This window comes from Bos javanicus, chromosome 11 (genome assembly GCF_032452875.1).
Source record: "Bos javanicus breed banteng chromosome 11, ARS-OSU_banteng_1.0, whole genome shotgun sequence".
Lineage (NCBI taxonomy): Eukaryota > Metazoa > Chordata > Mammalia > Artiodactyla > Bovidae > Bos > Bos javanicus.
This window is the reverse complement of record NC_083878.1, coordinates 4,626,826-4,654,700: the sequence shown is the minus strand read 5'-3', so window position 1 is coordinate 4,654,700 and position 27,875 is coordinate 4,626,826. Positions and strand designations below refer to the sequence as shown.

The 27,875-nt window shown below is 40.7% G+C and overlaps 2 protein-coding genes across 6 annotated transcripts in view; one reads left to right on the top strand and one right to left on the bottom strand.

Annotated features, from left to right (window-relative positions):
• The window catches only part of EIF5B (eukaryotic translation initiation factor 5B), a 76,528-nt gene extending 59,079 nt beyond the window's left edge, over nt 1–17,449 (bottom strand). For 2 of the 3 annotated variants that reach the window (XM_061431656.1, XM_061431658.1), the window contains exon 1: nt 16,215–16,527. In XM_061431656.1, coding sequence (XP_061287640.1) covers nt 16,215–16,249 — 35 coding nt within the window. In that variant the 5' untranslated portion in view covers nt 16,250–16,527. Of the gene's footprint in view, nt 1–16,214; nt 16,528–17,362 lie in introns of those variants that run through there. The other variant, XM_061431660.1, reaches the window with a different exon arrangement.
• On the top strand, nt 17,428–27,602 carry TXNDC9 (thioredoxin domain containing 9). Of its 3 annotated transcripts, none has more exons than XM_061431662.1 (5): nt 17,428–17,516; nt 19,870–20,088; nt 21,987–22,105; nt 24,451–24,705; nt 26,997–27,602. In XM_061431662.1, exons 2-5 carry the CDS (start codon nt 19,900–19,902, stop codon nt 27,112–27,114), a joined length of 681 nt encoding a protein of 226 aa, XP_061287646.1. In that variant the 5' UTR covers nt 17,428–17,516; nt 19,870–19,899; the 3' UTR covers nt 27,115–27,602. The 3 variants fall into 3 exon arrangements, with proteins under 3 accessions (XP_061287646.1, XP_061287645.1, XP_061287647.1); XM_061431661.1 differs by having other exon boundaries at nt 17,447–17,534; XM_061431663.1 differs by lacking the exon at nt 17,428–17,516 and adding an exon at nt 17,641–18,100.
• Nucleotides 27,603–27,875: the final 273 nt, after the last annotated feature.

Below are 27,875 nucleotides of genomic sequence, written 5' to 3'. Positions count from 1 at the left end.
CAAATACTAATAAAATTTCGATGTAGATAACTACTTTCAGGAGACAGCTTCCCACGTGCTGAGACCACGCGCATTAGAATGGTCTGCACCTGAGTACAGGCAACAGCGAAGCAACTCAAGACCTCCTCCCTGTGTTATGCCTATTTTCTGTATTACGATGCAAGCTTCCCTGAGAACAGAAAATGTCTTTCTGTATGCTCAATTCATCTCCCTACCTTTCACAACCAGCAGGGAATGTAACATATTCCTAACAGACACACTATTAAAGAAAAAAAACCCTATTCTGGAATGGCAACCACAATTTGCATACCACAGGCAAGCCTCACCAGTTTCATCACTTCAGCTTAATAAAAACCTTGTCTACCACCATAGCAACTACTGTATTTTGATCATTGTAAAACTTCAAAATTGAATTTTCTGAGACAACGGATTCAAACAACAGTTTAAAAATCCCACTGGGAGAAAACCACAATATTTCATTTATCTAACACAGACAGGATTCTCTGTATATGAATTTTCCACATGAATGAAAACATACCATTCTTTAAAAATTATATTTAAGATGTAAAGCTTTCTTTCTTATAAGTATACAATTTCTTACAATTATATAACCTCCTGAAATATTTACACATCTGGGGTTATTTCAATATAATGGGGAGAGGGAGGAGGCGAATGAGTAGAATGTAGATGAAACGCGGTAATCTGTGAATCAATAATATTTGAATGTGAGTGGTGGACAGACGTGTTTAAACTGTTCTACTTCTGTATACGGTTGAAATTTTTGACTTAAGAAAATTTACCTTACAGCAACCAAAACAATGTGGTAGGTTATTGGGATAACCATAAAAAACAAAAGAATAAAACCATCAGTCCAGAAATAACCCATTTATCCGTGGTCACTGATATGACAGTGCCCAAATCAGTACCTACGGGAAGAAACAGTCTCAACAAACAGTGCTGGGACTAGACTTCCACACACAAAAGAATAAAGCTGGACCCCTGCCTCACACTACATAGAAACACTAACTCGAAATGGGGTGTAACCTAAATGTTAGTGCTAAAATAACAAAACTCATGAAAACGTATAGGTTCTTCATGACCTGGCATGACTCAGCAGTAGATTCCTTGATACACAAGGAATACCCAAAGCACAAGCAACAAAAACTAGATTTTATTAAAAATTTTAGTAAAAATGACACTCTATCAAGACAGTCAAAAGACAATCCACACAATGGGAGAAGTATTTACAGATCCGTTAAAGATCAAGCATCCTGAAATAACTCACAGCCTGAGAGAAACAAGCCAATTTAAAAATGAGTAGGGACTTCCCTGATGATCCAGTGGTTAAGAATCCACCTTGCAATTCAGGGGATGCAGGTTTGAGTCCTAGTCTGAGAACTAAAATTCCCATATGCCCCGGGGCAACTAAGCCCACATGCCTCATCTTGCAAATGCCCACGCCGCACAGCTAAGATTGAACAACAGCCAAATAAATCTTTTTTTAAAAAATGAGTAAAGGACTTGCACAGACGTTTGTCCAAAGATATACAAATGGCCGGGCTTCTCTGGTGGCTTGGCAGTAAACAATCTACCTGCCAAAGAAGGAGACCTGGGTTTGATCCCTGGGTCAGGAAGATCCTCTGAAGAAGGAAATGGCAACCCACTTCAGTATTCTTGCCTCAGAAATCCCACGGACAGAGGAGCCTAGTGAGCTACAGTCCATGGGGTCGAAAACAGTTGGACACAACTTAGCGATTAACCAACAACAACAACAATACAAATGACCAATGAATACATAAAAGATGTTCAACATCATTAGTAACCACAGAAATGCCAATTAAACCACAATGGGACACCACTTTACAACTGCAAGGATGGCTATTAATAATAACAACAAAAAAGGAACAGAACTGTTGGCAATGAAATGAAGAAATCAAAACCCTTGTACGTTCTGGTGGTAATGTAAAACGGTGCAGCTGCGGTGGGAAAGTTTGGTGGTTCCTCAAGAAGGTAAGCCCTGAGCGATCTACCAACTCCACTCCCTGGTGTATACCACACTCAAAAGAACGGAAAACCGGGACTCAAAAAAAAAAACCACATACAAATGTTCAGAGCAGCAGGATTTTACCGGGGTCTCCTGCATTGCAGGTGGATTCTTTACCCTGAGCTACCAGGGAAACCCTCAACAGCCAAAAGGTAGAAACAATCTACCTTTTTACAGGTTTACAGGGCTTTAGATACATATGCAAGGCAAAATTTTAAGTCAAATCACTTAAAAAAAATAGAAACAGCACGTTTAAATTCTAATCCAAGATAAGAGGGGGTAAAAATAGAAACAAAAAACTGCAGACTTGGCACAAATTAAAAACAAACCAGGATGGCTGAAATAAGATCATATATATCATTAATCGGGCTTCCCTTGTGGCTCAGATGGTAAAGAATCTGCCTGCAATGCAGGAGACCCATTTTCAATCCCTGGGTCAGGAAGATCCACTCGAGAAGGGAATGGCTACCCACTCCAGTATTCTTGCCTGGAGAATTCCATGGGTAGAGGCCCCTGGTGGGCTACAGTCCATGGGGTTCCAAAGAGTTGAACATAACTGAGCCACTAACACGGATGTATGCTGCTAAGTCGCTTCAGTCGTGTCTGACTCTGTGCGACCCCAGAGACAGCAACCCACCAGGCTCCCCCATCCCTGGGATTCTCCAGGAAACAACACTGGAGTGGGTTGCCATTTCCTTCTCCGATGCACAAAAGTGAAAAGTCAAAGTGAAGTCGCTCAGTCGTGTCCGACCCTCAGTGATCCCATGGACTGCAGCCTACCAGGCTCCTCCGTCCATGCGATTTTCCAGGCAAGAGTACTGGAGTGGGGTGCCATTGCCTTCTCCGAACACGGATGTATAATCACAAGCAAATTATAAGTAACTCAGAGATATTATCAAATTAATAAAAATTCAATTCTATGAAGTTTATCCAAAGAACTCAAACAAGTACATAGGTTAAAAGTAAAAAAAAAAAAAAAAAAAAGAAATTCTCAATAAAACACTAGCAAACCAAATTTAAAAACATATAAAAAGGATCACACACCATGACCAAGTGGGATCTATCCCAGGATTGCAAGTTGGTTCAACACATGAAACCTGATTAATGTAATCCATCATGTATAAATAGGGTAATAAACCAAAACCACATACTCATTGCACAGATGAAGAAATATCATTTTACAAAATGCAACAGCCATTCATTGGAAAAACTGAAAGCCTTCCCCTCCCCCCAAGATCAGAAACAAGACAAGGATGTCCATTTCCCCCCATTCTACCCAACACTGGACAGCAGGATCTAGCCAGAGAACTATAAACCATTTAGACAGGAAAAGAACGGAAAACAAAGAGAAAACTGTCTAGACTTGTAGCCGACATGACCATGTACATAGAAAATACAGAGGAATCCACAATGATTATTTACTTGCTCAGCAGTGTCCAACTCTTTGATACACTATGGACTATATAGCCCGCCAGGCTCCTTGGTCCATGGGATTTTCCAGGCAAGAATACTGGAAGGAATGTCATCCCCTTCTCCAGGAGATCTTCCCCACCCAGGGATCAAATCTGGGTCTCCTGCATTGGCAGGTGGATTCCTTACCACTGAGCCACCACGGAAATCCACATATACAACAAACATTTAAGCTATTAATAATATAGGAGGTTCAGTAAGAACAACAGACTGACATATAAAAATCAACTGTATTTAAACTGTGCAATAAACAATCTGGAAATGAAATTTAAAAATAATGGCATTTATGACAGCAAAAAAAAAATGTCTCAATAATTTTTAAAAAGAGTTGCAATTGTTATACACTGAAAACTTAAAAAAAAAAAAAAATCACTGGAAAAAACCTGAAGACCTAAATAAATGGAAATACATTTCATGTTCATGGATTTGAAGGCATAACATTGGCAATACTCCCAAAACCAATCTATAGAAGAAATCCTATCTCAATTGAAATCCCAGCTGCCTTTTCTTTTTTTGGGAGGTGGGGGGACGGCAGTAATTGAGAATCTAACCATAAAATCAGTATAGAAATGCAAGGAACCCAGAATAGCCAAAACCAGCTCCAAAAGGAACAAAGAGAAATCATACTTTCCAAATTCAATACTAAAGCTGTAGTAATCAAAACAGTAAGGACAGACCTGGACCGATGGAACAGAACTGAGTCCAGAAATAAAGCACTACATACACAGTCAACTGATTTGAACAAGGAAATAGAGAATGATCTTCAAAAAAAAAATAGGGCTCTGACAACTGAACGTCCACATGCAAAGAAGGAACCTGGTTCCCTGTTGCTGCTGTTAAGTTGTTTCAGTCATGTTCAACTCTTTGCAACCCTATGGACTGTAGCCCACCAGGCTTTTCTGTCCATGCGATTTCCCAGGCAAGAATACTGGAGTGGGTTGTCAGTTCCTCCTCCAGGAGATTTTCCCAATCCAGGGATCAAACCCAGGTCTCCTGCATTAAGATTCTTTACTGCTGATTTCAGACAACAGAAAAAAAATTAACCACAGATGGCTCAAAGATCTAAATGTAAGAACTGAAACTATAAAGCATAGTAAAATTTCATGACCTTAGATTTGGTGATAATTTCTTAGATCTGACACCAAAAGCACAAGCAACTAAAGAAAAAAACAGATAAACCAGAATTCATCAAAATTAGAAACTTTTGTGCTACAAATACCACCACCAAAAAACTGAAACAACTTCCTGTGGGAGAAAAATAAGGATAATGCGCAGAATGAGAGAAAATATTTGCAAACTGTATGTGATAAAGTGGTTTTGCTAAAATATATAAAGAACTCTTATTCCTCAATAATAAAGAACTCAATTTTAAAATGAGCAAAGGATCTGAACAGATAGTTCTCCAAACAAGATATACAAATACAAGTCTAATAAACATAAGATACTCAACACCTTAAGCCATCATGAAGTGCAAACCAAAAGCCACAATAAGATACCACTTCACACCAACTAGAATGGCTATCATCAAAAAGTCAGATGATAATAAGTGTTGACAAAGATGCAGAGAAACTGAAACTCTAATACATTGTTGGTTGGAATATAAAACTGAGCAGCAGCTTTGACAGTTTCCGGAAAACAAGTTAACCTACTCAACAGTTTCTAAAAAAGTTAAATCTAGAGTGACCAAGCAATTTCACTCTTAGGCATATACCCACACGAAAACTTACACACTTATAAGGTGTAAGTTTATACTTAAAACTTATAATGGTATTATTCAAAAGAGCCAAAAAGTGGGAAAAACCCCTATCTTCACTAACTGATGTATGGATGGGTTAATCAAATGTGGCACATTCATACAATGAATTCTGAGGACATGTGATTCTAGACTTAAATTCCAACTACTGCGGTATCATCAATGACATCTACTAGTTTCACCAGAGCTCGGTACCTAAAACCTATGAAAACAAATTTAATTTCATTAAAACAGTACTTATTGTGTTTTTGGAGACTGCTCATACGAAGTTTATGGTGTGAAACAAGTTTCAAAAACAGAAAAACCAAATAATATTTTGTATCTCAATAAAAGTACCTTTCTATCACCAAAGGGAGGTCTGAAAACCAATGATTCTAAAAAAGGACTGCTAGCTGGGTGAAAAGCCGGGATTCCTCTGAAAAAAACACACCTGAAATTTTCTATATCATGTCTGAAATGGGAAGGAATGAAACATCAAATCATCATTGCCTTCATGGTAAACAGGCTATGAGACAGGTAGTTATTCAATTAAAGTTAAGGAAGAAAGAAATTTGAGACACTTAACCACAGGTTCTGGAGTCCCATTTGGCTTATCAGTGGAGAGGCTGTAAGCCTCAAGCACATTATTGTGCTAAATCTGTTTCCTCCACTGCTTGTTATAGAGTAGTTCTTATCTCTTTGTACTTTTCCCTTCCTCCAGATTCTCAAACTAGTTACAGCATACTTCCTGCCTCTAAATTAAGTGTTCTCATTATTAAAATTATGTAAATTTGTGATTACTGCTAGGGCAAGCAATGGCACCCCACTCCAGTACTCTTGCCTGGAAAATTCCATGGATGGAGGAGCCTGGTAGGCTGCAGTCCATGGGGTCGCTAAGAGTCAGACACGACTGAGTGACTTCACTTTCACTTTTCACTTTCATGCATTGAGAAGGACATGGCAACCCACTCCAGTGTTCTTGCCTGCAGAATCCCAGAGACCGGGGAGCCTAGTGGGCTGCCGTCTATGGGGTCGCACAGAGTCGGACACGACTGAAGCGACTTGCAGCAGCAGCAGCAAGTACTATACTGTGTTTATTTCAATATTGTTTAATAACAGTTCAAATCACTTGATTTAAAATTTCTTAACAGTACATATTTAACAAAAAGAAGGAAAGCTACGACAAACCCAAAGAGCGTATTAAAAAGCTGAGACATCACTTTGCTAACAAGGTCCATATAGTCAAGGCTATGGTTTTTCCAGGAGTCAGGTATGGATGTGAGAGTTGGACCATAAACAAGGCTGAACAGAAAAGTTGATGCTTTAGAATTGTGGTGCTAGAGAAGACTAGAAAGTCGCTTTGACTGCAAGGAAATCGACCCTGAATCACTAGAAGGACTAATGCTTAAGCTCCAATACTTTGGCCACCTGATGCAAAGAGCCAACTCACTGGAAAAGACCCTCATGCTGGGAAACACTGAAGGCCAAAGAAAGGAGAGGCTGCGATGGCGGGACAGCATCAGTGACTAACGGGCATTTGTTCCAGCAGACAGTGAAGGGCAGAGGGATCCGTCGCACTGCAGCCCATGGGGTTGAAGTGTCGGACACAACTCAGCCACTGAACAACAAGTTAGAAAGGGAAGGGAAAAGGAGTCATTTGTGTGTCACTAAAACATTTAAATGCTGTTATGTCAATTTTTTCTCCCTGTTCTTCCTTCTATCACATATTATCACAAACTAAGACGTGAATCGCAACTAAGGCCTCATCCTTCACAAAGCCACTTTTAGTAATAGAGAATTCAGTAAGATAGTCAGATCATCTCAAAAGTAAGTTTTCCTATATTAACGGAAACCAAAACTGCAAGATACCTAGAAATAAACCAAACAAGAAATATCCTAAAGGTGCAAATGAAGAAAATAATAAAATATTACTGATAATTAACCAGAGAAGCATGTCATTACTAACTTGTTTATCACTATATTTCACCACTATATTTGGCACTTAAAAACTTAAACAGACAATGTATTTCTCGAAGGGAATGATTCAATACCATAAAGATAAAAGTGTACCAAATAATCTAAAAACTTAATGGGATTCCTAATTAAAATCAGTCCCGAGATTTTTAATAGATCTTGATAAACTCACTTATTACATAAAAAAATAAAATTATGAATGGGTAAACTATCAAGAGCATGAACATGCCCACAAATATCTTAAGTTTTCCTCTGAGTGATACTCAAGCATTCTAAGCACCTGTTGGACAAACATTAATGAAAGTCAAAAAGCTTGGAGAATGTCTCACAAATGTCTAGCTCTTAAGTTTAGGAATCCCTAAATAAACAGTTCTCAAGGTAGTTTCCCCTCAAGACTTATTCAGGGCATCTAAACTAAATCAAGAGGTCACAACTACTTTCCACATAATACTGGGAGGCCTTTTTTCATTCTCATTTCCTCCCAACTGTGAGGTGTTTTCCAGAGGCCACACGGTGTGTGATTTGCTGCAGACTGAATGCACAAGCAGGTAAGAATCAAGTTATCTTCTACTAAACCAGACTGCAGAGGTTTATGAACCATTTAACACCATTACTTACATTAATTTTTGAAAGTGATTATTCAGCAATGTTATTTATGTTCATATGTGATGCTTATTGTTTTTATTTTTAAATCAATATATTTAAAGAATCTTTTAGTTTTAATTTGTAATGTGGTATCCATTAATACGATAGAATGATCTCTGTTTGTTTCCAAGGCAAACCATTCAATATCACAGTAATCCAAGTCTATGCCCCAACCAGTAACGCTGAAGAAGCCTAAGTTGAACGGTTCTATGAAGACCTACAAGACCTTTTAGAACTAACACCCAAAAAGATGTCCTTTTCGTTATAGGGGACTGGAATGCAAAAGTAGGAAGTCAAGAAACACCTGGAGTAACAGGCAAATTTGGCCTTGGAATACAGAATGAAGCAGGGCAAAGACTAAAAGAGTTTTGCCAAGAAAATGCACTGGTCATAACAAACACCCTCTTCCAACAACACAAGAGAAGACTCTATACATGGATATCACCAGACGGTCAACACCGAAATCATATTGATTATATTCTTTGCAGCCAAAGATGGAGAAGCTCTATACAGTCAACAAAAATAAGACCAGGAGCTGACTGTGGCTCAGATCATGAACTTCTTATTACCAAATTCAGACTTAAATTGAAGAAAGTAGGGAAAACCACTAGACCATTCAGGTATGAACTAACTCAAATCCCTTATGATTATACAGTGGAAGTGAGAAATAGATTTAAGGGCCTAGATCCGATAGATAGAGTGCCTGATGAACTATGGAATGAGGTTCGTGACATTGTACAGGAGACAGGGATCAAGACCATTCCCATGGAAAAGAAATGCAAAAAAGCAAAATGGCTGTCTGGGGAGGCCTTACAAATAGCTGTGAAAAGAAGAGAAGCGAAAAGCAAAGGAGAAAAGGAAAGATACAAACATCTGAATGCAGAGTTCCAAAGAATAGCAAGAAGAGATAAGAAAGCCTTCTTCAGCGATCAATGCAAAGAAATAGAGGAAAACAACAGAACGGGAAAGACTAGGGATCTCTTCAAGAAAATCAGAGATGCCAAAGGAACATTTCATGCAAAGATGGGCTCGATAAAGGACAGAAATGGTATGGACCTAACAGAAGCAGAAGATATTAAGAAGGGATGGCAAGAATACACAGAAGAACTGTACAAAAAAGATCTTCACGACCCAGATAATCACGATGGTGTGATCACTGACCTAGAGCCAGACATCCTGGAATGTGAAGTCAAGTGGGCCTTAGAAAGCATCACTACAAATAAAGCTTTTGGAGGTGATGGAATTCCAGTTGAGCTATTCCAAATCCTGAAAGATGGTGCTGTGAAAGTGCTACACTCAATATGCCAGCAAATTTGGAAAACTCAGCAGTGGCCACAGGACTAGAAAAGGTCAGTTTGCATTCCAATCCCAAAGAAAGGCAATGCCAAAGAATGCTCAAACTACCGCACAATTGCACTCATCTCACATGCTAGTAAAGTAATGCTCAAAATTCTCCAAGCCAGGCTTCAGCAATATGTGAACCGTGAACTTCCTGATGTTCAATCTGGTTTTAGAAAAGGCAGAGGAAACAGAGATCAAATTGCCAACATCCGCTGGATCATGGAAAAAGCAAGAGAGTTCCAGAAAAACATCTATTTCTGCTTTACTGACTATGCCAAAACCTTTGACTGTATGAATCACAATAAACTGTGGAAAATTCTGAAAGAGATGGGAATACCAGACCACCTGACCTGCCTCTTGAGAAACCTGTATGCAAGTCAGGAAGCAACAGTTAGAACTGGACATGGAACAACAGACTGGTTCCAAATAGGAAAAGGAGTTCGTCAAGGCTGTATATTGTCACCCTGTTTATTTAACTTATATGCAGAGTACATCATGAGAAACGCTGGACTGGAGGAAACACAAGCTGGAATCAAGATTGCCAGGAGAAATATCAATAACCTCAGATATGCAGATGACACCACCCTTATGGCAGAAAGTGAAGAGGAACTAAAAAGCCTCTTGATGGAAGTGAAAGTGGAGAGTGAAAAAGTTGGCTTAAAGCTCAACATTCAGAAAACGAAGATCATAGCATATGGTCGCATCACTTCATGGGAAATAGATAGGGAAACACTGGGAACAGTGTCAGACTTTATCTTTCTGGGCTCCAAAATCACTGCAGATGGTGACTGCAGCCATGAAATTAAAAGACGCTTACTCCTTGGAAGGAAAATTATGACCAACCTAGATAGCATATTCAAAAGCAGAGACATTACTTTGCCAACAAAGATTCGTCTAGTCAAGGCTATGGTTTTTCCTGTGGTCATGTATGGATGTGAGAGTTGGACTGTGAAGAAGGCTGAGTGCCAAAGAATTGATGCTTTTGAACTGTGGTGTTGGAGAACACTCCTGAAAGTCCCTTGGACTGCAAGGAGATCCAACCAGTCCATTCTGAAGGAGATCAGCCCTGGGATTTCTTTGGAAGGAATGATGCTAAAGCTGAAACTCCAGTACTTTGGCCACCTCATGCAAAGAGTTGACTCATTGGAAAAGACTCTGATGCTGGGAGGGATTGGGGGCAAGAGGAAAAGGGGACGACAGAGGATGAGATGGCTGGATGGCATCACTGACTCGATGGACGTGAGTCTGGGTGAACTCCGGGAGTTGGTGATGGACAGGGAGGCCTGGCATGCTGTGATTCATGGGGTCGCAAAGAGTTGGACACGACTGAGCGACTGATCTGATCTGATCTGATCCATTAATATGGGCTTCCCAGGTGGCTCAGTGGTAAAGAATCTGCCTGCCAATGCAAGAGATGCAGGCTTGATCCCTGGGTAGTAAAGATCCTGGAGGAGGAAATGGCAACCTATTCCAGTATTCTTGTCCACTGGAAAATCCCATGGACAGAGGGGCCTGGCACGCTACAGCCCATAAGGTCACAAAGAGGTGGACATGACTGAGTGACTTAACACACACACAGACATTGACTGATATAACCCACATAAAGAAAAGCCTTTTGGGTTCCCTAGTAATTTAAGAGTATAAGGAGGTCCTAGGACCAGAAAGTTTGAGAACTGCTTTTCTAACTTAACCAGACACTCCGGTCCTCAGTTAAACAATGCCTTGCCCAATGTATAGACCAACTGCCAGACTGGAATAAACTTAGAAGGAAAGTAATGTCCAACTAGCTGGTAAGCAACATCAAAAATGCCTACATAAGCTCCTCAGGGATCACCAGTATAGAAGGCTGAAGAGGTTACTAGCAGCTCACAAGTTTGTCATCTGCTTTTTTACCCATTTATGACAAATTAGGATATCTTCCCTTCCTTTCAGGTATCAATCACCTGAAGTATCAGAGCAGGAACAAGGTAAGCCAAGGGATCGTTCAGATTATACATCTTTTTTTCTTTTTTGATCTAACGTATGCAAATAGTTTATTCTTAATTCAAACATGACGCAAATGAGGACTACCTGACACATTTGCCACCTGGACTACTTCCTCTGGAAAGCTCTGGAGTACCTGCTATGCTCACACAGGTCCCTTAAGCGAATCACCATGTTCCTGTCTCAGGGGAGGGACCCGAGACCCTGTGATCATACCTGAGTAAGGTGAATGTGTGGAACCAAGACGAAAGTCTAGAACATAGACAGTTGTCGATGAGACAGCCAGAACTCCCCTAAAGGCAGGAATCTTTCCAGGAATGACAGAGGCATTATATGTCATTAAAAGCAAAGAGCTACTATACTAGTTCACCTGCTTATTTAACTTGCATGCAGAGTACATAATGCAAGACGCCAGGCTGGATGAATCACAAGCTGGAATCAAGACTGCCAGGAGAAATATCAACAACCTTGAGACTTGCAGATGATACCACTACAGAAAATGAAGAGGAACTAGAGAACCTCTTGATAGGGTGAGGGGAGTGTGAAAAAGCTGGCTTAAAACTCAACATTCAAAACACGAAGATCATGGCATCCAGTCCCATCACTTCATGGCACATACATATGGGAAAAGTGAAAACAGTGACAAAGACTTTTATTTTCTTGGGTTCCAAAATCACTGTGGACGATGACTGCAGCCACAAAATTAAAAGACGCTTATTTTTGGAAGAAAAGCTTTGACAAACCTAGACAGCCTATTAAAAAGCAGAGACATTACTTTGACAACAAAGGTCCATCTAGTCAAAGCTATGGTTTTTCCAGTACTCATGTATGGCTGTGAGAGTTGGACCATAAAGAAGGCTGAGTCAAAGAACTGATGTGTTCGAACGGTGGTGCTGGAAGAGTCCCTTGAACTGCAAGAAGATCAAACCAGTCAATCCTAAAGGAAATCAACCCCCAATATTCATTGGAAGGACTGATCCTGAAGCTGAAGCTCCAATACTTGGCCATCTGATGTGAAGAGCCAATTCACTGGAAAAGACCCTGATGCTGGGAAAGATTGAAAGCAGGAGAAGGCGGCAACAGAGGATGAGATGGCTGAATGGCATCACTGACTCAATGGAAGTGAATTTTCGCAAACATCAGGCAATGGTGGAGGACAGGGAAGGCTGGCACGTTGCAGTTCATGGGGTCGAAAAAAGCTGGACACGACTTAGTGACTGAACAACAGTAACTAACTCACCACCAGCGAAAAGTCAGAACTGAAGATGCCCCAGAACCGCACTCAATCCTGAAGTGAAGTGAAAGTCACTCAGTCATGTCCAAGTCTTTGCAACCCCATGGACTAGACAGTCCATGGAATTCTCCAGGCCAGAATACTGGAGTGGGTAGCCTGTCCCTTCTCCAGGGGATCTTCCCAATCCAGGTATCGAACCCAGGTCTCCCACATTGCAGGCGGATTCTTTACCAGCTGAGCCACAAGGGAAGCCCACTCAATCCTGAAACAACTCCTAATTTCTGAATGACATCCCCATTTTTATGTCTGTGAGATAAGTGAAATAATGATCTTTCTTCCCTCTACAGCCTTTGTGATGGAATGGAAATGTATTAATCTTTCTAGATAAGTCAACAGAACACATTCCTTAAAACCTGAAAAATACAACTACCACACTTGGGGAATTTAAAAAAAAGGATTAAAATGATGAACTGGAGGTTAACTGTGAAAAATTAGATAATCAGGATCATTTTTTTCTCTGCATATACTAATAAAAGAACATCCATCGTGCTGTGTAAATGGAAACAGTAGGGCACTGCTAGAGCACGCAAGGTGCTGTGCGCGGCCGGACCACACAAACCGACGACCAGAAAGGTTCCATGTGTTTTGTGTTAGTCGCTCAGTCATGTCCAATTCTTTGTGACCCCATGGACTATAGCCTGCCAGGCTCCTCTGTCCATGGGATTCTCCAGGCAAGAATTCTGGAGTGGGTTGCCATTCCCTTCTCCAGAGGATCTTCCCAACCCAGAGATCGAAAGTGGGTCTCCTGCATTGCAGGCAGATTCTTTACCATCTGAGCCACGAGGGAAGCCCAGGAAGAAACGAAAATACTGGCCATGTATTTTGTCTGTATGATCTGTGAAAACTGACTCTTATCCCAGTCAACTGAAAAAGGAAACTTGCTTAACACCTATCAAAATCTCACTCAGAATTTCATAAGCTAAAACAAAATTCTAGAACTCTATGTTTAAACAAACGTCAGTCACTGATACAACATAACATGCTGCTACTGCTAAGTCGCTTCAGTCGTGTCCGACTCTGTGTGACCCCACAGACCGCAGCTCACCAGGCTCCCCCGTCCCTGGGATTCTCCAGGCAAGAATACTGGAGTGGGTTGCCATTTCTTTCTCCAATGCATGAAAGGGAAAAGTGAAAGTGAAGTCGCTCCGTCGTGTCCAACTCCTAGTGACCCCATGGACTGCAGCCCACCAGGCTCCTCCGTCCATGGGATTTTCCAGGCAAGAGTACTGGAGTGGGGTGCCGTTGCCTTCTCCATAACATAATATACGTAGTCCAAATAAGATCCCTCAGATTAGCTGTGTACGTGTATGTATGTGTATGTGAGCACTATGCGCTCTCAGTCGTGTCCAACTCTTTTGTGACCACATGGACTGTAGCCCACCAGGCTCCTCTGTCGACGGAATTTTCCAGGCTAGAATACTGGAGTGGGCTGCCATTTCCTTCTCCTGGGGATCTTCCCAACCCAGGGATTGAACCCACATCTCCTGTGTCTCCCGCACTGGCAGGTAGATTCTTTACCACCTGGAAGCCCTCAGATTAGATAGTAAAATCTAATTTTAAATGAACACTGAGTGGCTAAAAATTTAAAATAACAATATAAGGATTAAAATAGTCACGTATTTTATGTTCTTTCCAGTAACTGAAAAGTGGCCCAATGCCTTAACTTGATAGCTAATAAGCAGGTGCTCATTTCTTATCCAGTTCTTTCTGAGCAGAAACATGCCTGGCTTAAGACAACTGGGAAGGGAAGGGGAGGTGGGAGGAATCCACAAAGCATTAAAAAACAAAGAAACTTGATATTGGCTTATAAGAAAATGTGTTTTTCACTGACATTGCCACCATTTTTCCTTCAACATGAGCCAAAAAATAAAGGCTGCAGATTTATTCTGAGGGGAAAAAAATCCAATAGCCTTCTTTCTATCCTATCAAACCAATCATTTAACAGGTTCCAATGTTTGCAATTTAAACTTTATGTCATCCATAAACAATGTTATGAATCAGTAACACTTTTCTCTAAAAAAATGCACACACAAGAATAAATATTTCTCTTCTCAATAGCTTTTTTCTAATGCAAAAGAGCTTGAAAAGTAAAAAAATTAAGATAATACATACATATTTTTTAATCTAAATAATAGAGTTCTGTAGTCCTGATTCAAACAAACCAATTGTGTAAAAAAAAAAAAAAGATTTCTTATAAGGATCAGTGAAATTAGAAAACTGACAACTGTATTTAAGAAATCATTGCTAGTATTCCTTGGGTTTAATGACATTGTGTTTGTGCTTTATGTTGTGTTTCTGTGGTTTTTTTCCCCTCAGGTATTCACCTTTCAGATACACTTAAAGGATTTACACATGAAACGATTTTCAGAGTTGCTTTAAAATATCCAGCAGGTAGATGAAACAGGACCAGTCACGTGACAACAATGGCTGAAGCTGGGTAACTGGTACAGGAAGCTTTATTACACTCATCTCTCCATTTCTTGTGTAAGGCTGACGAAAAAGAAGTATCTCAGGCACCAAAACATCCTGTCAAAAGCATAGAAATTTTTGCCCCACTAAATCACCCCAGAATTCTGCTTATTTTTTCCTATTTATCTGGCTACTCTTCAAACCAACTAACTTCCTCCAATAGACCTCCAACTGAAATACAAGACACTTGGTGTCTTTTTTAACTCCATTCAACAGCTAGGTGAGGGCCAGATCAGGGAACGACCCAGGATTCCAAATCACAACTAGTAATTTTATTCAAACTTCAAGAGCAAATACCCGTTTTGAGTCAAAATGAACTAACACAGGGTGCTGTTTTTGTCTTCCGAATTTCTCTTACTACGCCCAGTATTTGAACTAAGTTTGGTGAGTAGTTTACAAAGGTGAAAAATAACATATGTTGTTCACTCCCAGGAAGTAAGCCCTTTCCATGAAGAGGGGTAAAGAACTCCACCGAATATGACACCCAGGGATGTTACAATAATCTCGGGGTACTCAACTCTACATACACCCTTAAGCTCCCTCGCCCCCAAAGCCTTTTTAAGTGGTTAGAAAAGAGCGACCCTGGTTGGTTTGTTTCATCTCCTCCTTTCTTAGGGGAGGTGCTAGCGAGTAAAGAAATGACCAAAAGGCCGGAAGGAGGAACGCGAAAAGCATGGAGTCTGGACAATCAGCCCGTAAGTAATTGAAAGCTGAACCAAATTAACTGAAGTTAAGACAGAGCAACCTGCTACGCTCCTCGCGTTGTCTCTAACGTGCCTGAGAGGCTCCGAGGGTGAGAACACCTGGCTGGAGGCTCGTCGCATTCCAAACCCTTCTCTCTCCAAGAATTCATAGGCACCCAGACATAAAAAAGAATTCTTCCAGACCTCCGCCAAGAGCAGCGCCGCAACAACTCCCACCCGCCCGTGCCACGGTGGCCAAGCGGCCCCCGGCTCCGTGAGGCCGCCCGAGCCCTGCCCCAAGGGACCGCGAACCCCAAAACGACTCCCGGCTCCTAAGCCAGAGACCTTCTCCCGAGCCGGGCGAGGGGACGGAGTCTAGGCTGGGAACCCGCTCGCCGCCGAGGCCCTCCTCGCCTGCCCGGAACTGGGGTCTCGGGCCCGCGCTGCCCACTCTAGGTCCCGGCCTGTGCCTCGCGGGGCCGCTCTCGAGCCTCGACCCGGGTCCGCCCCGCGCCCGCGGGACCCGCGCGACCCCCTGAGCCGCGCCGGCCGCCGCCGTGAGGACCCCGCCACTAATACCTGTCTTCGTTCTTGTTTTTCTGCTTCTTCCCCATCGTGTGTCAGCGGCACTCGCAGCCCCAGCCCCTCTACTCGGTCTCTCACAGACCCGCTGTCCCTCGGCTGACTTCGGTCTCCGCTCGGCTCCGTGCCCCTCGCGCTGCCGCCTCTCGCACCCGGCTCTCCACAGACCCGCGCACTGGGACAGGGCACATATGGTGTGAGCTCCGAGTGCGCAAGCGCATCGCCCCGCCGCCTCGGCGTGGGGACGCAGGGCGCGGCTCATCGAGAGCTGCGCCGCGGGTAGAGCGTCTCTAGTTACCCCGCCCGTCAGGCGGAAACCGGAGCGCCCCCTTCCGGCACGCGTCCGCGGCGCTCCGAGGTCCGCGGGGTTTCAAGATTCTAGAACCCGGAGGTGGACAATGAGGTTGGAAATTTCCCCCGTCGGGTCTCTCCCTGCTGGGGGACGCAGAGTTGGGGAATTGGATCTCAGTTCAAAAGTAGACTTTGGGCTTCCCTTCCACCTTTAACCTCTGTCCCTTTGTACTCAGCTGCGTGAAGTTCAATAAAGAAGGATAGTGAACCACTGGTGAGCCGTCTGGGTTTTCCAAAGGGAGACAGAAATCCACAATATTGAGCCTCGTAGTCATGTCCATGAATTACCAAAACAAATAAACAGAAACCATTAAAAAAGACACACCCATTATTTCTCCTAAACAGATGATGATCTTTACATTCAAACCGAGAACAAGCTCTAAAAATTTATGTCATACTAGGGTTGTAAAAGTGTTTTATATCCGGATCTGGACAACGACTTTATGTGTTAACTATGTAAAAACTTACACCTAAGTTATACTTTGCTTTTTAAAGGGGGGAATTGTTCAATAAACCGAATGGAAACAAAATTGGAGTGCCACTCCAGAGCAGAATCATTGCTATTTCCTTTCTGATGTAACATGTGTCAGAGCCTAAGAACGTCAACTCCAGGCTGGGCACTAAGAAACTACAATCTCCAGCGTACTTCGCCCCGCCCTCTGGGCTGTTTACTCGGACGGAGGGAAAGGTTCACACGCCAGAGTTCAGAGAGCTGGAGCAGAGGAAAGGTGGAGAAGGGCGCACGCGCAGAAGCGCTCGCCGCGCACACTTCCCTCCCCCCTCCCCCGCACTACCTCCACTTCCTGGGACGTTGCAGTTGCTATCGCGTGAGATCCGCGGCCAATGAGGAGGCGGAAGTGACGGTCGCTTCGCAGCTACCCGCAGCTGCTTGGAGCCTGAAGCCAGAGAGGATTGCTCTTCTGGAGAAGCTGGTTCTTCGTATCTCAGGTATCGCGGAGAGCTCAGGTGAGGCAGAGAGTGGCGTGAAAAAACCGGCCATGCATCCTGGTGCTAACGGACGCCCGCCTGCTCCGCATCCTGCCTAGGCGGGGGAGGGGCGCGGCTCGGGCTCCGGAGTCCCCGCCACGGAGGAGGCTTTGGCGCATGCGCCGGGGAGGCTTTGAAGCTGGGGCCACCTCGCTTCTGCCCTCGTCTGTCCCTGGGGGCGCGGGGAGTAGCGAGGGTACTTTTGGGAAGCGGCTGGCGTGCGGTTAACGGCGAGGCCCCCTGGTTGTTTTGGCGGGTGCACACAGGGGAGTCGCGGAGATGGTATGGTTAGGTAACTTGAGGACACATCCCTGCCCACCATTCAGTTGAACTGAAAAAAGAATCAGAAGCTTGTGATTTGGAGAATGAAGTTATCTCTGCACCATCTCCTTTCCCCCTTTCTGAAGGCGATGCCCAGCACAACCTGCCGCCCAGAACAGCTCTTGTTAATCGCTTCTCCTCCCAGTTATCCCAGAATTAAATTCTGAGCTCAGCCTGTAAAACTCCAGGGACAAGCAACCGCTACGCCCCTTGTAAAGAATAAGGTCTGACCAGCAAGTCCGTGTTTAACAGATACTACTTCTCTGTCTCATCTGCCCCGATCCAGTTTTTCTTGAGAAGTAGGGAGTGTGAAATTCATTTTCTGTATTTGAAATACAGCTCCTTTAAAATTTTATCGCATGTGAGGAACTTACATTTTGGTTTTTAAAACCCAGAAATACTTTAAACATAACCATAATTTGAACAATAGCTAGACACATGCTCCTTCAACCGTTGACAAATATTTTTTGCGCACCTGCAGTGTTCCCAACACTGCTAGCTCCAGGAATACAAAGAGAAAATCCAGTATGCTTTTCGACTGCTTTTCATGTGGGGGAAAAAAATGGAATCAGAGGCGAATTTTGCAGGAAGACTATTTCAATTCAGTTCAACAGTTAATAGAGGGTCTGGTGGGCCAGTCTGTGTGTCAGAAGCTGGGCAAATGAGCTCAAAAATTTCAGATTTTTAAAAAGTGCTTCAGTAGTAGTTGAAAACATAGTTGAGATCAACAGTCTCCTGCTTTGACAAATTATAAATTTCTGCGGTAATAACCCAGGAGTACACATAAAATTCATCTAATTGTTGCTGGTAGAAAATAATTTATTTTAAAATACTCAGTTGAAATAGATAACCAACAAAGACATACTGTATAGCACAGAGAACTCTATTCAGTAATCTGTAATCACTTAAATGGGTAAAGAATTTGGAAAAGGTAATTGAGTATGTATAAATTAATCACTTTGCTGTATATCTAAAACTTAACACATTGTAAATCAACTGTATGCCAATATAAAATAAAAATGTTAAATAAATAGACTGTCATTGAGATCTGAATTAGAGTCTATTTTTAAACTCCTATCTTACATAGATCAATATGCTTTTTATATTTGGAGTGTTATGTTGTTTGACATCAAAGTTAGGAGCACTGGGTGTCACCAAATCAATACTAGTATCAATCTTTGTGGGCTCATAGACTTTATTAGTTACTCAGAGAACAGAATTGGAAACTAGAGCTTAGGGAACACCAGGCAGAGTTCTTTACACAAGTTGTAATGAGCTCTCTTCAGAGTTAAGATCATTTAGGCAGAGATGAAAAATAATGTCTTTTGCTCAAATGTGCTCTATCTTGAAGCAAAATTTGGTGTGTACACATATGTGTAAAACCTTGCTACAGTTAAACTTCATCATGTCTGCAGTCATTTCTGCTTTGCTTCCCTTTTCCTTTGGTAAAGAATACTGTCAGTATACAACGCTAGGGTTAGTTTCAACTGCTTGTTTCTTTCTGGTCTGGCGACAGTCTTAAGGGTTTCTCTTTGCTTTAGAATAGTAAGCAGAGTCAAAAGCACTCTAACCTTTGGTCTGAATTATTTTTGACTAGTGTGACTTCCCCGGTGGTAAAGAACCCACCTGCCAGTGCAGGAGACATAAGAGACAAGGGTTTGATCCCTGGGTGGGGAAGATCCCCTGGAGGAGGACATGGCAACCCACTGCAGTGTATTCCTGCCTGGAGGATCCCATGGACAGAGGAGCCTGGCGGGCTACAGTCCATAGGGTCGCAACAAGTCAGACACAACTGAAGCAACTTAACACACACGAGTGACTATAACCTGTTGAAAATTAAATTTTAAAACATTTAAGTAAAAATTCTTAACATGACATGGTTGGTTGCCAGCAGAACACTTTGTGAACTCCAAATTATATATTTGCTAGCATTTTGGGAACTAAAAGTTTGCTGTCTTATTTTTTTCTCCAACTTTGTAAACCTTCTCTCCAGCATCAAGGCTGAACCGTACCATTTAGAAGAATGGAAGCGAACGCATCTGTTGACATGTTTTCAAAAGTCCTGGAGAATCAGTTGCTTCAAACAACCAAACTAGTGGAAGAACATTTGGATTCGGAAATTCAGAAACTAGATCAGATGGATGAGGATGAATTAGAACGCCTCAAAGAAAAGAGACTCGAGGCTCTGAAGAAAGCTCAACAGCAGAAACAAGTAACCTCTCTGCCCTGCTTTCTGAAATTGCTCTCACAGTATGCTTCTAACCACTTCTATATACATGTGCCTAAAGTTCTCAGTCTTTAGGGTTGTTTGACCTCAAAAGTACCTAATGCCATTAAAAATTCTCCCTGGGGGAAAAGATAGTTTTTAAAGACACAGTCCGAGTTAGCCTGATCAGTGTTAATTCACAGTCAAGTACAAGAAACACCTGGTCCAGGATAATTTTCTGAGCTCAAATTTGTGTAGTTGAGAGTATGAATGAGGAAGAACACTGGGAGAAGTAGGGGTCCGCAGGTTCCCTTTCAGGCAGAGTTATAAGAAAGCCTGTCATGATTTGTCTGTGCTCAAAGCAAGTGTGTCATTAAGGAGTTTAAACTCTTTATGGAAGCTTTACCAAAGAAATAAGGTAAAAATACCAGGGCCCCCAGTAGCTCAGCATAAGCCAACATGAAACAGATAGCAAAACTAGTGATGCATTCGGGGCTCCTGCCCCCTTCTAGTGCGTTCAGAGGATGAGAACGTCTAGAAGTCCTCATATGAGACAGTCAAAAGCAGGCAGAAATGTTCACTGTGGAACAGGGAAATCATGTGATATTTGAAGGGCTGACCTGAAAGATTAGAACTTCTCTCATCTGAGGTCCAGGCTGACCAAAGTTCAGGATATATTGCAGTCGGTGAGAGAAGACTTTTCTGAGAACTAGAGAATACATGTATTAATGCTTTCAGGCACATGTGATGTGCCAGCTGCTCTGTTATTTTCACGTTGTCTTGTCACAGTAGCTCAGTGAGATAGTTGTTTTATAATCCCCACGTTACAAATGAGGAATGTGAGACTCAGAAAGGTTATGAGAATCACAGCCTAATGAGTGGTGGAGCAGTGATCCAAGTCCTTCTGTCTGCAAGTCCAGTCCTCCTTTTTATTAAAGCCTAGTCTTGAGAAGGGCTTCCCTAATGGCTCACATGGTAGAGAATCTGCCTACAATGTAGGAGACCCAGGCTCGATCCCTGGGGTTGGGAAGATACCCTGGAGGAGGGTATGGCAATCCACTCAAGTATTCTTGCCTGTAAAATTCCATGGACGGTTGAGCCTGGCAGACTACATACAGTCCATGGGGCACAAAGAGTCGGACACAACAGCAACTAATACAGCCAGTAAGACAAAGAAATAGAGGGGAAAAAAAAGATTAAATGACAGTAGAAATCTGGAGAAAGGAAAAAAGTTTCCACTTGAGGCAGTCAGCTTCCTGCCACGGGAAAGGTACAAGAAACTGAAATACCTGTCCAACATGGATGATAAAGGTCGAGATAGTGATTTGGAGAATTGGATTAGCTGGACTTGTGGGTCCCTTTTTCTGGATACCACGTGAGAAAACACCTTTTTCTTCACTGGATACTATCCGTGGGTGGCCAGGCTAGAAGAGGGCTGTCTCTGAGGTGGTCATCCAAAGTACACAGGGCTCCTCAGCTTCAGAGCCATAGTACCCGCCCCTCCCCAAGCATCAGTTTGCTTTATCTCACAGCTGTTCTTTTTTAAAGCTTCATAGTAACTTGGATCAGATTCTTTTGATTTTAGTAGTTTAAGTGCAAAGAAATTAAATAGATGTTTACATTCTCAATCTTTATAGTCTAAATTTTTATTTTGAAAGTTCTAAGAAAACATGTGTTTCAAGTTACCAAGACAGATAATTACAAGCCATGCTGTGGAGATGGTCGTGCGCACAGACTATTTCTGCATTGACACTAGAAAGATAGGAAAGTACATCACCGAAAGGAATTCAGTTATAAGATAAAGTCAACTTAATTACAAAATAATATAGTGATTTGGATATAAGATATAAAGTGACATTGAAAGAGATTTCAAATGTGTGATATTTCTCCTTTCTTCAAATTAGGAATGGCTTTCAAAAGGACATGGGGAATACAGAGAAATCCCTAGTGAGAGAGACTTTTTTCAAGAAGTCAAGGAGAGTAAAAAAGTGGTTTGCCATTTCTACAGAGACTCCACATTCAGGTAACTTTGTTTCCCCTCAGTGACTGTTTTTAAATATGAAGAGATTGTTGAATAGATACCCTGACTTAATAGAGAAATTAAGAAAAATGTGAAAGGAACTAATTCCTAAGTTGTCCCTTTGTACTGGAAGTCTGTATATTAAAATTAAGCAGTCATCAAAGATTAACTTAAAAACCAGTGACATAAAAAAGTATAAATTATTGGATTTCAGGATTTTCATAGAAGTGGCTATTTTCTGAATGATATTTTCGCTAGCTAACTTTAAAAACATCTGAGCAATGAGCACTTAAATTTTTTTTTTAATATCAATTCCAAGAATTCTGCTTTTGTCCCTACTATTACAATACAGCCACAGTGTTGGAAATGGGGCCAACACCTGAACACCAAGTTTGAATTCAGTCACTTCTCAACTGGCAATTCACAGGGAGACGGTGGCTTGACAAGGCCTTTCTCCAGAAGCAGAGTTGGGACTTCAGGTTTGGCTGGAAGGTGGAGAAAGTGATTTCTCTTAGACAAGCCCAGGTCTGCCAACCTCTCTTTGGAGGCTGATCCCTCAAAGTAAAAATAGCCCCAGAAGAGGTTATATCTTAAACCAGATGGCTGAAGCCTGTTTTTTTTCCCTAGCTCCAAAGTTTGAATAGTTGCCAACGTCAGATGATGTGATAACAGACCTAGAATTGTATGAAAGCAATTTGCTGATGCTGAGTAGCTCCTGTGGAAACGCACACTTCAACCCAGAATCTCCATTGTTCACTGTGGCCCCAGCCCTGCCCTCTTCTCTCATCTCCATAGTCTGCCTGGCCCTTGTCTTTGCCTCCTTACCCAAAAACATGGTTATTAGTGGCCGGGATTTATTAACTAACAGAATACAAATGAAAGAAAATAAAGTCAAGGTTGAATGAATTGATATAGACAGGTAGATATCACAGTTTTAGCATGTGGTAATGCTAGACACTTCAGGCGGTGTAAGATCCTGGAACATTCGCAATCTCCCTTTGAGGTAAGTACTTTATAATCCCCATGTATTTTTGTGTGTGGACACCAAGACTTGGAGAAATTAAGTGACCTGCCTGATGGCACTCAGTTGCTAAATGATGAAAGCAGATTTGAGCCCAGCTTAATGCTATTTTAACTACATCATGACTGCTCACTCCCTCATGATTTAAATCATAAGGGTTTAAATTGGATTTAAAATTCAATTAAAAAATGGATTAATTGGCCAATGGGACATACTTATTTAAAATAGATTCTATATTATTCCAGTAAAACCGTGGAGTTGATTTATGTAGAAATCCTCAAGAATGTATTTCTCCAAATGATCTGTCACTTCTTTGGAGCTTCATTCAGAAACCACTTATTCTGACAATTTTCATTATTAATAAAATTCCATTGCTTCACTGCATGAGTGATATATAAAAAGAATCACTCAGATGATGAGGCATCAAGGTTATAAGAAACTCAGTGGACCTGAACTTAACTCAGGAAAAACTACCAAGAAGTACCCCAAAAACCTGCTGGTAAAATCAGCTGTGGTTTTGGTGTCTTAATCATTGAAAGCAGAGTAGTTATCAAACTTCACTGAGCATGGAAATCACTTGCATGTTTCTCAGCCCAAGTCCCAGAGAATTTTGATTCCTCTGTATGTTTTAAAAGTTGATTGTACTAATCACCTCTGGGTAAGAATAACTGCTCACAGAGGTTTTCATAGTTATCTCTCAGATACACTAAAGGGTTGGCCAGTTTAAAGTAGAATTTAAAGAAAATACCACTTTTCCTTTTCAGGTGGCTCAATAAAAATACTGCTGGTATTTTGCACTTCTTTAGAACCGTAATGACCATGTATTTGTAGCCCTTAACCTTGATAGACTTCCACTAACAGAATTTGTACAGTTGGAAAGGTTCCTTCTCGGTGACATACTCAGTCTTTCTCAGTGACTTCCAAAGAGAACACCACCTGTACATTTCTAATTCTGGGAGGTGTCTTCTGAGCTCTGTCAAGTTCAGATTTGCCTCTTTCTATGAAATGCCAGGAAACATGCATAAGGAAAATGACTATTTTTTATTCTTGGCCATGAACATGACAGCTTTGTGAGCCACTTAAGCCATATGTTGAATACTTTGTTCTCATTAAGGCAGATCCAACCTTCTAGACTACAGTATCATAAGAGGTAGAAAAAGAGGTACCTAACCTATGAAATGGAAATAAGGTTATCTGATAGATACATAGGTTGACTGGCAGATTATGAGATTCAGGAAAAGTAAAAACTTAGATGTGCCTTAATATTTACTTTGATAAAGAAATTGTCATTTTTAGCTTTTGGTTTTCTATGTGTTGTTATTTACAGGTGTAAAATACTAGACAGACATTTGGTGATATTGTCCAAGAAACATCTTGAGACCAAATTTTTGAAACTGAATGTGGAAAAAGCACCTTTCCTTTGTGAGAGACTGCGTATCAAAGTCATTCCCACACTAGCACTGGTGAAAGATGGAAAAACACAGGATTTTGTTGTTGGATTTTCTGACCTAGGAAATACAGACGACTTCACCACAGAAACCCTAGAGTGGAGGCTGGGCTGTTCTGATATTCTTAATTACAGGTAACATTCAGCAAACCGTCAGTTTATTTTAACTCCCATATTCAGTTGAAGTTTTTAGATAATTTTTATGTTAATATTTATTTTATGGAAATAAATATTTCCATAAGCTTTATCTTGCAGCTGGAGATGAAGAAAAACTGCCACAAAGGAAAAGCGTATCTCTTAAAGTGTACCTTAGTGTGATCTTACAGCAAAGTCAGAGCTCCAGATAAAGTTGGTCTTGGGTTTTAGAGTCCACCTAACTCTAAAAGTTTTCAAACAGATCCTATGAAATCTAATTCGGTATTCATCTGGAAACCCAGGATGACACTCGAGAAGAATTGACTCCTTCCGGCTTGAACCCAGATTACTCAAATTGATAATGACTTATTTTCAAACATTATATTTTTAATGTAGTTATTCCTGTATCACTTGTCAACTCTGATAAACTATATAACATCTCATTTCTATGTTTAGCTTAAATTACATAACTATAAAGAGCAGTCTCAGTAGAAAATGATCTAAAATCCAACTTCTGTTTTCCACTCATCTCTTTGTTCACTTCTCCAGACAGTTTAATTTCACAGATTAGAGCACATCTTATGTATCTGTTTTTTATTTGCAAAAATAATTGGTTAAATTTTCCAGTTATTCCAGTCAGAGTACCTTTCAATAAGTAAAAAATTCCCTCATCTTTTTATTTTCCTTCCTCCTTTTTCTCTGAATCTCTCCTACATGTGTATAAGTCATTCCTATATTGTAGAAATTGATTTTGAAGTTCCAGGTTTTGTTTTCTTAAGTAAAAGGTTAATATTAAATCGTGATTTCCAATTTTAAATAAGTTGGAAACTAGTGCAGAGAATTCTCATATATCATTCACCCGTATCCCTCAATTTTCAATATTTTATATTTGCTTTATCATTCTGTTTTGGGGTATATATAAACTTTTTTCAGAACCATCTGACTGGATATTGTAGACGTCCCTTTACTCCTAAATATTTCTGTTTGCATTTTCTAAGAACAGGGACATTCTTATACATCCACAGTAAAATTAGTAAAACACAAAATACATAGTTTGCAGACCTTATTCAAGTCCATCACTGTCCCAGTAATATCCTCCATACTGAAGAAATGAGTCACAAGTACTTACTGTGAATTTTTAGTTTCCTTTAACTTGTAGCAACTTGTTGCCCTTGTTTTCCAATAGGTTAACAGTTTTGATGAGTACAACTGGTTATTTCATAGAGCATCTCCCAGTTTGGGTTCATCTAATGTTTCACAATTAGATTCAGGTTTTGCATATTTTCCACAGGTGTAATATGGAAGTGATGTGTTCTTCGTTCTCAGTGTACCATATCCGGAGACATAGGGTGGTTTGTCTCATTGCTGGCAGTATTATCTGAGCACTGGCTAACCAGTTGTCTACCAACCTAACTGGTAATTTAAGGAAGACCTTTTCCAGACCCCACATTAGTTTACTTTTTCATTTCTTTGTATTAGAATGGGCTATGGATTATTTTATTCAATGGGATATATTATTGAGTATTACTGTTATTATTTACTTTGAAGCTCAGGTTACCTCACGTTTGCCCAGTGAGAGCCTTGCATTCTGGCTTCTGTGTGTTCTTGACACATCCCCATAATCCTTTGAGCACTTTCGTTTTGGTGCAGGTAAGATCTTTTAGGGGGACCTGTGTTGTACTCTCCATAGGAATTGACTTTATCTCCAAGAAGCCATGATTCCCTTCAGCGGCAAATGATATTTCAAAACCAAGATCTTATTTTTCAGGTATCATGAAAAGCATTCTATACTAATTCAGGGTTAATGATAATGAGTTCCATGAGTTTGTTGTCTATAGTGATCTAAACATTAAAAGATGTTAAATAGGATCAAACTGGTCGTAACAGGCTATCGAAAATAGAGCACGATTTTCCCGTGTCATTCTCAGAGGGATAGGAATCTAATACAGATTCAGCATACCCAAAACATGACAATAACTGATTTCCTTCTATGGTTTTCAGTCAGAGATTCTGTTGGTACATTCCATGAAATGCTAATCAGTAATTAACGATAAGAAAATAAAATGCTAGTCAAAAGCATTTAGTAGTACAAAGTAAGGTTTAAAACTGTTAATTATCAACTATTAACAATCAGTGTTAGTTTTCAGTACCTGTTCCTCAACATCAGCATTATAAAGAAAATTTTACTCTAGTGCATGTGTTAGAGTGAGGATAGATTTTTGTGTAGTTTAGAATACTAGCTGTACTAAATCATAGAGAATTAAGCGCTTTTCTTATTTGTTTCTTTTTAGTGGAAATTTAATGGAGCCACCATTTCAGAGCCAAAAGAAATTTGGAACAAACTTCACAAAGCTGGAAAAGAAAACTATTCGGGGAAAGAAATATGATTCAGACTCTGATGATGATTAGAAATTAGTTATAATTCTTTGTAAATCGTCTTTTTATTTCTCCTTACTTCACAATTAGATGTGTTTTCTAAACTCTTGATTTCAGTATGTTCATCTCCTGATGGTCACATTCTCGAGTTTTATGCAGTGGCATCATGGTGAAAAACATCTTTAATATTTATATGTGGAGCTTGTGTTTAAGTAGAGGAAAACTTCTGAGTTCTAAAATTATCTGAGGAGAGTCTGGATTCTCTATTTTTGAGATTGGTTTTATCACAATGATTCTTACGTTTTATACCATTCACAATTGTGTTTTTAATCTACTGGATTGAAAATAGAAATTCAGCACACTATTCCAGGACTAATTCTTATGCAGCATTATTTACTTTATAAAGAGGTCAAGTAACATTTACTGGTGTAACAGATAGCACTTGTAAATGAATTAGAAACACTCTTCACTTCTGGAATATATTTAAGTAATTATTAAAGAACTGTTTATTTATTCTGTAAGATGCATGGTGTTGTTGAATCAACTGATGGCATCAGAAAGCTTTTTCAGATTGTGACCATACTGCCTTATTTAAAAGGTCCTGATTGCTTATATTTTAAGACGTGCATTAAACAATCAAGAAGCACTTTGGGAATGGCAGCATGATCTACAGACCCATCAGTGAGACAATCATAACTGGTAAATATTTTTCTAAAAATGAAAAGTCTCTGGAAATTGTCATAAGAGCATACAGCAAACAAAAACACTTATTCAAGAAAATACTCAGTCTTGGG

What these genes read in the sequence shown, in the direction of transcription:
- TXNDC9 (XM_061431662.1), top strand. Translation starts at nt 19,900, where the DNA reads ATGGAAGCGAACGCATCTGTTGACATGTTTTCAAAAGTCCTGGAGAAT. An exon ending in AAGCTCAACAGCAGAAACAA is followed by an intron (nt 20,089 to 21,986) that starts GTAACCTCTCTG and finishes TCTTCAAATTAG; the next exon opens with GAATGGCTTTCAAAAGGACA. An exon ending in TACAGAGACTCCACATTCAG is followed by an intron (nt 22,106 to 24,450) that starts GTAACTTTGTTT and finishes TGTTATTTACAG; the next exon opens with GTGTAAAATACTAGACAGAC.